At 47.8% G+C, this 12,481-nt stretch overlaps 3 protein-coding genes across 3 annotated transcripts, besides 2 other annotated features; 1 reads left to right on the forward strand and 2 right to left on the reverse strand.

The window, feature by feature from the left end:
• Window positions 1-748: 748 nt before the first annotated feature.
• On the reverse strand, window positions 749-2,218 carry FPSE_03057 (uncharacterized protein; the record flags this gene model as incomplete). Its single annotated transcript, XM_009256176.1, has 1 exon — window positions 749-2,218. The coding sequence occupies one exon, from the start codon at window positions 2,216-2,218 to the stop codon at window positions 749-751; it is 1,470 nt and encodes a 489-aa protein (XP_009254451.1).
• A 1,944-nt stretch (window positions 2,219-4,162) lies between these two features.
• Window positions 4,163-4,183: a microsatellite.
• A 172-nt stretch (window positions 4,184-4,355) lies between these two features.
• Window positions 4,356-6,686, forward strand: FPSE_03056 (uncharacterized protein; the record flags this gene model as incomplete). The annotated part of the gene is made up of 2 exons (XM_009256175.1): window positions 4,356-6,491; window positions 6,564-6,686. The coding sequence occupies 2 exons, from the start codon at window positions 4,356-4,358 to the stop codon at window positions 6,684-6,686; spliced, it is 2,259 nt and encodes a 752-aa protein (XP_009254450.1).
• Window positions 4,967-5,006: a microsatellite.
• Window positions 6,687-7,686: 1,000 nt separating the features above from the next.
• Window positions 7,687-10,042, reverse strand: FPSE_03055 (uncharacterized protein; the record flags this gene model as incomplete). The annotated part of the gene is made up of 2 exons (XM_009256174.1): window positions 7,687-9,421; window positions 9,471-10,042. 2 exons carry the CDS (start codon window positions 10,040-10,042, stop codon window positions 7,687-7,689), a joined length of 2,307 nt encoding a protein of 768 aa, XP_009254449.1.
• Between the last annotated feature and the right edge of the window lie 2,439 nt (window positions 10,043-12,481).

Raw genomic sequence — 12,481 nt, forward strand, 5'->3', positions numbered from 1 at the left:
GCTTTGTGGGATCAATCAATGACTTGGACGGTTGGTGAATGATGAGATGATGACGTGGGGATAGTCATCCCTTCCCGTCCAGCCATTTTTAGAAGGTCTCACTCTCCAAACTCGCGTTGAAAGTTGGGGAAGCAAGTCACTAACGATTATTGGATGTCATTTGTTTTGAATTGTCTGTTTTAGGATGCGTGTTGATATTACCCGAGTGGTTGTTATTTTTACAGGTTTAGATGAGGATGGGCAGGCGGGTTGCATAAAAACCGTGACTGATTTAGTAGTCAACATAAATGTTAGATCACTCTTAGTGTTTATATAGCCTAAGAGTAATCTAATAATTTTCATCTGGATTGCTTTAAATCCCTTTTTTTTGCTACTCACCTGATAGGATATCGGATTCAGAGATATTGTTTCAAGGATAGGCATGACGTCGCTACGAATAACTGTTGCTCAAATGAGTGGCATTTACAGGACCTTTTACAGATTGTCCTCATGGAAATCACGTTTCCTACCCAAGGGTATCAAAAATGAGCATAAGAGACAAAATTATTAGGGCAGCTTATGCCACTTAGACTATGGTTCTTAGGCTACTTATTTCTATACCCTAAGACTTAGGAGGCCAACTTCTGCTACCCACTTCCTAGTCTTCATGATCCTTCCTCTTATGATATCAGAGCCAGATTTCTACTACTCGTCAGACCCGTCTGATCCGTCGGACGCATCTGCACATTCGTTAGCAAATCCCGGCGCTTTACAGATCAAGCGCATATTGGTCCCAAATACCGTCACTCTCGTCGTCGTCTTCGTCGTCACTTTCGCCACTCTCTTGTCGCGGCCACTGCACAGTAAGTTTGGGCATCATTTCGTGCTCGACAAAATGCTTCCAGTCGGGGCCTGTATATTGGCTGGCATTGTCTGTTGTGCCCTCAATAGAGACGTAACAACGTGACTGGAGTGAAATCCACTGTTGTTGCGGTAGGCTCACTTTGATGTGACGAAGTTCAAGATTGGGAATCTCCTTGAGCTTTTCAAGGAATTTGTTCCACATATGGACCCTTGGCGGGGCGCCTGTATGACCTTCGGGTAAGCGGCGACGGAGGGTGACCTTGTGCAGCTCTAGTCGTTTGAGCGTTGTGAACTTTCGGGCAACAGCCAGTAGATGCTGTGCTTCCACGTTCATCATGCCAAAATTCAGCTCTTCAAGCTGGGGATATTCCGGTGAAGGTCCAGAGGCTGGGGAAGGGGATGTATTCTCGCTTCCAAGCCATTTGAGAAGCATGCCGGGCCCGGTGACGCTGCTGTGAGTCTCGTTGATACGCAGATGCTTGACGTTCTTCAGCTTCAGGAGAAATACGCGCAGCATCATGTCCGCACTAGGAGGGTTACCAGCAGTATCATGGCTGGAAAAGTTGCTCCCTTCGAGCAGATCGATATCGATGTGCAACTTTTCGAGATTCTCCAGGACTGGGGTCACTGAGGGCTCCATATAGGAGGGGATGTTGAAGGCATAGTCCCGCAAATGATTCTTACATCTCGACATGTACTCGATTCCCTTTGGTCTTGCGTTGGCTTGTCCCAGCGCGAAAAGGACAGAAATAAAGATCGAGCTTCCATAAGCTGTCGATGGGTCAGGGCCCCAAGCCAAGCCATTGCCCTGACCAGGGCGATTCCCAGTCTCTCTGAGCGCTGTAGTTGATCCGTAGCTTGTCCATTGCTTTCCAGGGCCATCACGAGAGCGTCTGTTGGAGTTGAAGTCACGGATGACTACGTCTTCAAGGTTGCTGAGGTTTCTGAAAGCTTCGGCAAGCATGTCCCGATGATAGCCTGTGCTCAACAGGGAGAACTGACCGTCGTACAGCTGAATTTGCCGGATGGCTCGCGCGTTGTTGCCATTGACTTGAAGGGCATGGGCGAAGCGATCAAGTCCAAAATGCACCTTCCGAAGATTGCTGCCGACACGAGTGTTCTTTGATATGTCAATCAAGGCCTGGAGGCTTGTTTCCGAGATCATAAACTGTTTCCGGGTGAAGAATTCATTGTTAAAGGTAATGAACAAAGCCTGCTCGATTGAACGGCATGTCAGGCGTAGATTGCCGAGTTCGGGGGTGGTGAGGAAGTAAGTTATCCGCAGGAGGACCTCGAGAGGGACCTTTTGGAGAGGACAGGCTGTGGTGGCCACGGTACTGATATCAGCCATGGTGGTGTCTAGGTCAATCACCATGTTGAGAAGGTATTAGAAGGTGCGTTTTCGTCTTCTCGATTCCACAGAACTTCTTTGAAGAAAGTGGCAGATAGGTAGCTAGCCCGTACGATAAGACAATGCCTTTTATTGTTGTATTGTATTGAGTTGTAGGTAAGTCGAGATAATTCCAAACAGCCAGCTGGTGTAAGAGTTGATAAAATGACTAAGCCAACTTAAAGTGATGTCTTTTAGGCAGACTGACTACCAGTGCCAAAGTCTTGCAGACGAGACGGGCAGTGATTGATTGAGTGCTCTAGAGTACCTATTGATGGTCGAGCCACAGCAGGCAGCAAACAGGCAGGCGCCCGGCCAGTGCTCCACTCAGGGACAAGGACGATGTCTATGGGCAAGACAATATCAGCCACCCTAGGTAATTTAAAATTGGCATACCCTAGACAAGCACCTAGGTATTGTATTGTGGCCTCAAGGTACCAGAAGAATTGGCCGCTGAGAACATAAGAGACGAAATTAGTAGGTCATTTTATGCTACTTAATAAACTATAGTCTTTAGGCCAATTATTTTTGTACCCTAAGTTTAGGAGGTTAACTTTTCTGCTACCCAGTAGTGTGGTACAATACACGTACACGAATGTAACTTGCTGTGATTTGTGAAATTATACAATCAATCCGACTCTTTTGAGGTTTGCGTTGCTGATGTACTAAAATGCACGCAATGAGAGGGAAGGGAATAGAGAACAATGGGGCAATGACGTCGCAAGTGTCTGTGGAGGGACAAGAAGCCTTGTTGGGTGGTAACAAAATCCTACCACTTTTGGGAAACAAGACAAGATCATTTCGTCATTTGTCAATAAACCCAACTCACAGACGTGTGAGAATAAGGTTGCTTCAGTAGCTACCGATTTGAAATATCTATACTCTTTCTTAGCTATGGAGTGAGGAAAAAAGTCAGTATTGGGTCCTGAAAATCGCGTAGAGCCACCATGTTAATGAACTCAAGTACTTTTATTTGAGCTCAAGTCTTGATTTACATAGCAGGTGATTTTGCAGGTAAAGGAGTATTGATGTTTACTGAGGACTGTCTGTCTCAGGGGTTATTCAATTCGGGGTAGTGATGTCGGCTCCAACCCACTGCCATGCATGATACCGACTGAGCCTGTCCCTCACTCTGATTATTTTTCTATTTGTTGAGGTTGGAGGTTATCCAAAACAAGACTTGCCTGAGCTTCAAAGACTTTAATCCATTATTTCCAGGCAGAAACACCCACTTTGATAGATTTAAATGGGTCACCTGATATCGCGGATGGGTCGTGCCTAGATCCGGGGTCTTTTAGCTCGCTGGTGCCTGGCAGCGCGTCATGGGTAGCTTTGGAGCTTGGGAATGGGGAATCGAGGTGACAGAATAAAAGAACGAGTGAGCTGAGAATAAGATCTATCAAAAGATGCGATGTTTTGTGAAAACATAGTGAAAATGAACAGCTGGTTATGATCACAACGCGTCAATTGACCTGGGTCTTTAAGTCAGTTTTATTATATATCAAACTCATCATTTCAGTGCATCAATTACTCACATCTCATCAATCCTTCAATTGAATTCTTTCTGTCAACCTTTGCAGGGCAGTCAAAGTATCGCAAGGAAAGTGGGGGGTTTCAGCCTGGAAGCCCATATTACCTTCCCATTCAGCTGAACGTCACTTCATGGGCTCAACCTTAGGGAAGGAACCTTTAAAATGGGAAGGAGCCGACCTCGTTTTTAAAACTTTTCAATTACTTCCCTCGCCATCATCTCTCACCCTTCTCTTCTTCACTACCATCCACCCAATTTCGGCTCATTACCACTTTCTAAACCACATCTGACGCTATTTAGTCAACGCAAGGATCACCTTAAGATTCGGCGATTGCTTGATTCGGTCAGCTCTTGTTGACACGCCAAAATCGTTGGGTATGACATCCCGTCTCATCTCTCAGCCCAGCCCAGCCCAGCCCCTGATTGATTTGTTTTCCCTCGCCACGAACAATTGTGGTTAGTTGTCACGCGATTGCTAACGTTATCATAAAATCAGCTTGTTCCCACTTTGCGACTTACACTGGTCCGCACTTTTTCATCTTCCCTGGGTAATCTTACATACCAAGCCACGCTCAGACAATAAACGCCAAAATGTCCACCAGAAGAAGAGCTGCCGCAAAGGCTCCAGTCGATCCACCTCTGGACGGCTGCGCAATCGCAGTGAGCGGCAAGTTTGACGATATTGGTCACAGCCATGCCTCTCTAGAGACTCTCATTCACAAACATGGTGGAACTTTCACCAGAAGCGTCACAAAGGCCACCACTCATGTTGTTTCTACTGATGATGACTTTAACTCCGGCAGCAACAAAGTCACCACCGCACAAGCCAAGGGTCTTCCCATTATGAACCCATCATGGTTGCTTGACACCGACTCCGCAGGCACCAAGCAGAATCCGGATGACTACCATTGGTCGTCTTCCAAGACCAACAGCACTGCCAAATCTACTGCCAATGGCGCGTCCAAGAAGAGATCCCCTCCTACGGACGACGATGAAGACAGCCAACCTAGGTCCAAGCGCGCACGAAGCACTAGCGTTGCTCCTTCATCCAAGGCAAAGCCCAAGGCCACCAAGAAGGGGGCCAAGGCCAAATTAGATGTTGCGGCCGAGTCCGAGGAGGAGGAAGAAGAAGAGGAGAAGCCCAAGACTAAGGCCAAACCCAAGGCTCCTGTCAAGAAGGGCACCAAGGGTAAGGCGGCAGTCAAAGCTGAACCTGAACCCGAGCCTGAGTCCGAGCCCGAAGACGTGAAGGAGGAAAAGATGGTTGCTGAAGGCCAGTTCATCAAGAAGAAGGATATCGCCATTCCCCTTGACGAACACTGCACTCTCCCCAACTATCAGGTTTGGGTTGATCCTGATTCTGGTCTCATTTATGATGCCTCACTGAACCAGACCAACGCCGGAAATAACAACAATAAGTTTTACCGTATTCAGGTGTTGAAAGATCCCAAGGCAGCAACTTTCAAGACCTGGACTCGATGGGGTCGTGTGGGAGAACCCGGCCAAAAGGCTATCCTAGGAAACGGAAGTCTGGATGACGCTGTCAAAGTTTTTCAGAAGAAGTTTAAGGACAAGTCTGGCCTCGCCTGGGATAACCGTGGTGCCGATCCCAGACCTGGCAAATACGCTTTTGTCGAGCGTAGCTACAATCCTGACTCTGACTCCGAATCGGATGATGAAGATGACAAGGCTATCAAGAAGGAGAACGGGGAGAATGAGGATGAGGCCCCAGAGCCTGAATGCAAACTCGAGAAGCCCGTCAAGGAGTTGATGGAACTTATCTTCAACCAACAATATTTCCAACAGGCAATGACCTCCCTCAACTATGATGCCAACAAGTTACCCCTAGGCAAATTGAGTAAGGCAACTATTACCAGAGGTTTCCAGCAGCTGAAGAACCTTGCGGCTCTGTTTGATAACCCCAATCTTGCTTCCACCGAGTACAACATGAGCGTGGCTCAGGCTACTGAGCAACTTTCCAACACTTTCTATTCGGTCATTCCTCATGCTTTCGGCCGTAACCGACCACCCGTTATTAATACCAACCAGATGCTCAAGAAAGAAATAGAGCTTCTGGAGAGCTTGTCGGATATGAAGGATGCAGCCGAAATCATGAAGGTTGACCGCAAGACGAGGGATACTATCCATCCTCTTGATCGCCAGTTTGCGGGTCTTGGCATGGAAGAAATGACTCCCCTTGAACACAACAGCAATGAGTTCACACGTCTCAAGAACTACCTGAACGAGTCTAGAGGCGCAACTCACAATATGACCTACGACGTGAAAGACATTTTCCGCATTGAGCGTGAAGGCGAATTCAAGCGATTCGACGACTCTAAGTTTTCCAAGATGTCGTCCGATCGTCGTCTCCTGTGGCACGGTTCCCGAGCGACCAACTTCGGTGGTATCCTTAGTCAGGGTCTCCGAATTGCGCCGCCCGAGGCGCCTTCAACGGGTTACATGTTTGGAAAGGGAATTTACCTTGCTGATATGTCCTCCAAGTCAGCTGGCTACTGTTGCGCCTACAACTCTGGTGGTGAAGCGCTTCTTCTTCTTTGTGAAGCCGAGCTCGGAGATCCCATCCAGAAGCTTACTGGAGCAAGCTATGACGCTGGTGCAACAGCCAAGAACCAAGGCATGCACAGTACCTGGGGCCAGGGTCGAACTGGTCCCAGTAGTTGGATCGACGCCGAGGTTGTTCATGAGAACCTCAAGGGCATCAAGATGGTAAGTCTTCTATTCGCCTGCTTTATTAAAACGTTGCATATCATTCCAATTCATATACTGACAATTAATTAGCCTGATCCCAATATCAAGCCCGGAAACACCAATGTTGCCAATGCAGGACTGTACTACAATGAGTACATTTGCTATGATGTCGCTCAAGTCAAGCTCCGCTACCTGCTCCGCGTCAAGATCTAGAGGCGTCGTCCGTGATGATCATGATGATGGCGCGCTTGGTAATCTCAAATTGATTTGGGAATTTCTCCCTGTGATTTCATTTCTGCCTACGATGCACAGAATTGCCCTGGGCCTCAGTTGCCACCTTGATGCTCTACTTAACCGTCATTTGAAACGGGAGAGGGTTTTCATCTGGAACGCGGTGTACTCTTGACGAAAATCTTTCGCGCGGCGCATTGGTGGTTTCTTTTTCTTTCACCGGACGTGAAAAGTGGTTTGCTTGGGATATAAAACCAGTGTTATCTGGAGTGGACTCGTATACTGGAAGAGGTAGGCGTTTATTAGGCAGATAGGAATCGATTACTTTGTCTTTACATCATTGTTTCTCACATTGCCGTGAAACCCAGTTTCGTGGATATATACGATTTTCATAACATTTTCTCTCATATAATCGTTTAGGGTATCATCCATAAGCCCCTTTTACGTCCCTTTAATATTGTACAACGCTCAAACTCTTTAATGTAGATGAGCCGCTCCACTGCGGCACTGATGACCACGGGGTCACTCTTGATCCAACTTGAACGAACGCTACAATGATAAACAGATTTCTCGCTAAGCTCCTTGAACTGAGATGAGCTACGAAGTTGAATTTCAACACCTGCTCGATGGAGTCGCCTTGTATCAAGACTCATAGGTGTTGAACCCGCATTCGACCCCTGGTGTCCGGGCACCATCTCTTGAGGAATTTGACGAGACTGTTTTGATGCGTCTTAGTTCTGGTGTTGCTTGGTATGACAAGTCATATCTCGCGCCTCTCTCTGGGCTATATTCGCTTCGATCTTGATGTCAATTGCTGATAAATTCTTCTTTATGGTCCCATTCAAGCAGGAACAGGAACTCTAGATGTTTGCTGACAACCAAGATCCGAAAATCTCGATGCATAGTTGTGTAGGAATGGCTCCGAAGAATCATGACATTCCAAAATTGGACAGTCCAAGTCTTGTGGCCAACATTGCTTCTATCATGCCCCAACACCTCCCTGAAGAGCATCGATGCTTAGCCAATCGTTATTGGGCATCCACAGATTTTGATCGAGTCCCATGCCATACTCCAAGCCCGCATCCGTGCCCAAGCCGTCTGCACCGCCGTCGTATGCGTTATTGATCTCTGAAATCCCAAAATCTTGTCGCGGAACTATCTCTGCAACGCTTACAGCAGGCTTTGCGGGAACCTGAACTTCGGTAGTTGGGTGTGGTAAATCCGGAGACACTTGACTTTCAGGGACCCAAGGGTCAGCGACAAGTGAGGGAGGAAATGTTGAGTCCGTCATAGCGGACATTGAAACGGGGGTCATTGAGACAAATTGGTTGGGATCGTTCATGTTTGAATCATCCACAAGACCAGATTGACGTAGAGATTGTTGAGAATAGTTATTGTCAAGAGGAAGTCGACCGTGCGGATCCGGTGTAACTGAAGGTACGCGAAGGGCGATACCATGAGTGATCAGCCTCTCCAAATCCGCTTGGATGCCTTCCGCTGTCTTTCCAGCACAGCAAGATTTGATTGTCAGCAAGCAAATCTTGGCCCGTTCCATAACGGCATCTAGATTGAGGTCATATTTGGGAGCATTTGTATGATATGCGTAGGTCAATACGCGAGCGCATTGGTAGGCACAAATGGCCATGTCCAAATCGGCCACGGGCTTTGCATTTAGTTTGTGCATGGATGAGAAAATGTTGGCCATGGACATGGCATGTTCGACGCATTGTCGTTGACAATGGTCCAAGAAAGCATCATCTAGAGATGCGAGAATGACACGAGGAAGGGCTTCGCGAAGACCTCCGAGAGCAAGACGGTACAGATCAATCTGGCACTGATGCCACCAGACATGTATCATGATGAATATGCAAATTCGTGGAGAATAAGCCCGGAGTCGCAATGAGCTTTCTGAAAACTGGAACGACGCTGGCAGATGGGTCGCAAACTCGCTAAGATCTTTCTGCAGTCCCCAGATGCCAGCTTGAAGTTCATCGGGCTTGGTATTGCGGGTCAGCATAACTCGCCTGGAAAATTCCATAATTCGACGTCGCATGTGCTGTATTCGGATGTGGAGAGCCAGACTACCAACGTCTTCGGCCTGAGGGTTGCGAGGCTTGTCGGGATCGTGAATAAGCCTCTCAGTGGGCTGTGGAAGGTCGAATTCAAAGTTGCGCTCGTTGCACGGCAACCCTACATGTATTTTATCAGCGCTCCAAAGCGAGTAGTCACGATATCCTCCCGATACACCCGAATCAATACAATATAGTGCCCACATGAGTCGACGGCGAGACTCTTGAGCAAGAAAACAAAGGTTTGGAGCTTCGTGATTCAGACGCAGAGCTGCAGCATATCGAGACGCTATACTCAACAGCATGAAAGCGCTTGGAGATTTCTTGGATAGGATACGGTGCTTGATAATAAGGACAAGCGCCTGTACTTTGATGGTTGAAGGCCGAGTATAATCGGCAAAAATGAGACCCTCAGCATCGTCGATACACCTCTCACCATAATCCTTCATCCCAGGCCCCATATCCGTGAGGTATGATGTTATGCCAATCAGGGCCAGCAGAAGAGCCTTTTCCACCTTGCCCGAATTGTATCGTCCTTCAAGAGAGGCTCGATGTAGGAACGAGAACATGGGAATATGATGAACATGATTAAAGAACTTGACAAAAGTCCGACCTATTAAAGCATCGAAAGACTCATCCGGGAAGGAACTACAACTGCTTGTTAGCCAAGGGAGCATCACCTACGATGTCGACTTACATTTCTGGTGCAAAGCCCTGAGGCGTTGCGGTGCTAGCTGGATCGGTCAATCCAGGGTCACTGTCGTTGTGACCGTCGTCTCGGTCGCCCTCATGGCTTTGTGGACTTGGACCCTCTCTTAGAGAAATGCGCGCCCTTTTGCTTGGTCTGTATACGCATTCAATGCCTTGGGAACGGCAGCGATCGCATGACGGCATGTGGCCGGAACATCGGGCCTTTCGACTATGGCAGCTGATGCAAGCTTGTCGGACTCGGCGGCGAGGTAGAGCACCAGATAAAGCGCCAGTGTCTCCATCATCATAGGAACAAGGGAAGCCTAGTCGCTCGCAGTTGGAGCATATGTCGCGAGCACCATTGCATCGAACCTTGCGAGCGCGACAGGTTGTGCAGGTCAAGGACGACTTTTTGGGTTTGCGATCGGGGGAGTTGGCATGAGAGGCGGGTTGAGAAGGATTGGCGGGTGGCTGAGACACCACCGGGGTAGAGGAGGCGGTAGCTGAGACGGGAAGAGGAGAGTCGAGGTCGGTGATGAGGTTATTCGGATGGTCGCTCGAGGCGGAGGCGAGATCCATGGCGACGTTGGTTTAGCTTGGAGGGCATGGAGGGGCCCAAGGGCTAGGAACGCCTATATCAGCTGAGCAACGAAGTTCAGAGCAATCCACCGTGACCAACATCGACATGGACGAAGGCCATAGGGTGGGGAAACGATTCGATTGAAGTTTCTGGAGTGTTTTGTATTGGGAGAATTTGTAGTGACGATGGTGATGTTTAGTGAGCGAGTGTAGTGGGAGTCAGAAGGCGGGCAAGCAGGCATAGTGGAGGCGATAAGGATGGTGGTCCTGTTTCTTGGGGCAGCAGGGCAGGCACCGGGGTGCTGGTGCTAGCTAATTCTGGTTCTGGTTCAGGTTCTGTGGGAAGCCCAGGACGGGAAGGGGCGATGCAGGCATATGGTTGGGTGTATGTTTTCTAAAAGACGGTGTCGTTACAGCGAACTGCAGTGGCCTGGACGCCTACCAAAGGTGTTTACGAACCTCGATCAAAACCTATACAAAGAAACGCAACTCCAGACATCTCCCTACCTATAGTTGCAAAAACGCATTTTTCACAATTTTGCTATAAATACCATTACTCCCCGCACAAGTAGAGACGAAGACTGTAGCCAAGATACTTCCCCAGTTGAAAATATCTTTGGTCGCAGTTGCTCACACGAGATCTACCATTACAGCTCCAGGTGGGGCAACAAGCAGGTTCAATTAACGGGCACATTCCCATCGTGTTCAATTTCCATATTTGGACGTCACAACTAACAAAACGATATCAGTAAACTTTAAAGCCTTCCTAGGACTCTCATTTATCCTTCTTACACCCGTTTAATGAGCGATATTTCACACCAAAACACGCTTGCTCGATTAGCCGAGCCGATAGAAAACTGATGGAACCACGTTTTGTGGACCGAGTTTACCCACAAGCTTGGCAAAATGCTGTGCCCAACAAGCCTCAATGGTCGCAGAGGTCACCGCTCGTGTTTTTTATTGCATTTTTCTAGGGTTACCTTAGTAGGTAGGGAGTGTGGTTTGTCAGTGAGTTGTACTCTCGGATAATGTATCATTGTATTTGCTTGGGACTGTCGATAAGAGTACAGGGTGATCAAAGCAATGCGAGTTCCCCGAGTTGTGATATACCTACTACTATGTATACACGAGTCATTCAAGATCAGATTACAAGCTGGTCAACCAACCCTTTCTGTTAAGCTCTGCGGGAACTATCTAAGAATTTCTGTCCATCTCTAGCCTATGGCATTTTGCATACTCTGACGACTGTGGTGTCAAAATCTGATAATTCTCAACTCCATCATCATTGTTTTCCCCCCCATACGTCAACCACGCGGCAGAGGAAACCTGGGGATACCAATGAGAAGGAGAATGGACCGAGAAGCGACGCTTTGTAGTTCTGAGTCCCGCTTAACCTTGGCGTGGGCCTCAAAGAGTCTCCACCACGGATCAGGTTATTGACCAGGATCTAGAGTCAAAATTTACAAGAGGGCACTGACCGACAGAGACCGATTCTGTGAGAACAAGAGAAACCATGAACTGAGCATCGAGTGAAGCTTGCGATGGCTGCATCACCAGTACCAGCACCAGCACCAGCCTCAAACAACCAAGCCAACAACAGACTGACTCCGACCTTGAGAAAACTAATCGAAAGTCCTTTCTTAGTCAACCTCCAATCGGTCAAGGATACCGACGGCCCGAAGTGAGCTGTTGGAAAACTTGCGACCGACCGAAGCAAAAAAAAAAAGACGGACATCTCTTTTTGGGCTAGTGTCTTTGTTGGCGCATATGCAGAGTAACCACAATGGATAACTGCGTCATTTATCCGACGGCCGCTCCGACTCCCGGAATATCATCGTTTTGATCCCCCCCTCCCCAAGTCGTATTAAGAGGCAGGCACATTCAAATGATCGCATTCAGCATGTCAGCCACTTGACAAACGATCCTTTGCGGCAGCGAATAAGCAATTGGTGCATCAATTTCTCTAGTCAGAAATGCGACCTGTGTTGAGGGCCAAATCTTGCTGACCTGGGACCGACTTCCGCCTAAATACCGAGGCATCCCTACAGCGATAAATCATGATGATTATTCGTATGATGGTCACCAGTTAAGTTACTACTTGCACACTGTATTCTGCTTGTGCGGTTATTGGGCTCAATCTGTGTGTCACTTTAACGAACTTTTTCAATTTTTCAATCAATAACATCTGCAAAACGTTTGAAAACTTCGTGATAAACAATTGCTATATTGACCCTCATGGCATTACTGATGCTTGTGAGATGCAGCATTTGCTGGAATGCAGAGCCCAGAGAGCATGAATTGTTGTAATTAGGTAAGATATTACTATTGCTTCTATACCGTGGCTGCGTATGGACAACACTGCATTTGAGTTCTCATCATGCCTAATGACACCAATCATGACATCGCACCACTGAACCTCGACCAAAACTGACAGTGTTT

Source organism: Fusarium pseudograminearum, chromosome 3 (genome assembly GCF_000303195.2).
Source record: "Fusarium pseudograminearum CS3096 chromosome 3, whole genome shotgun sequence".
NCBI classification, from domain to species: Eukaryota; Fungi; Ascomycota; class Sordariomycetes; order Hypocreales; family Nectriaceae; genus Fusarium; species Fusarium pseudograminearum.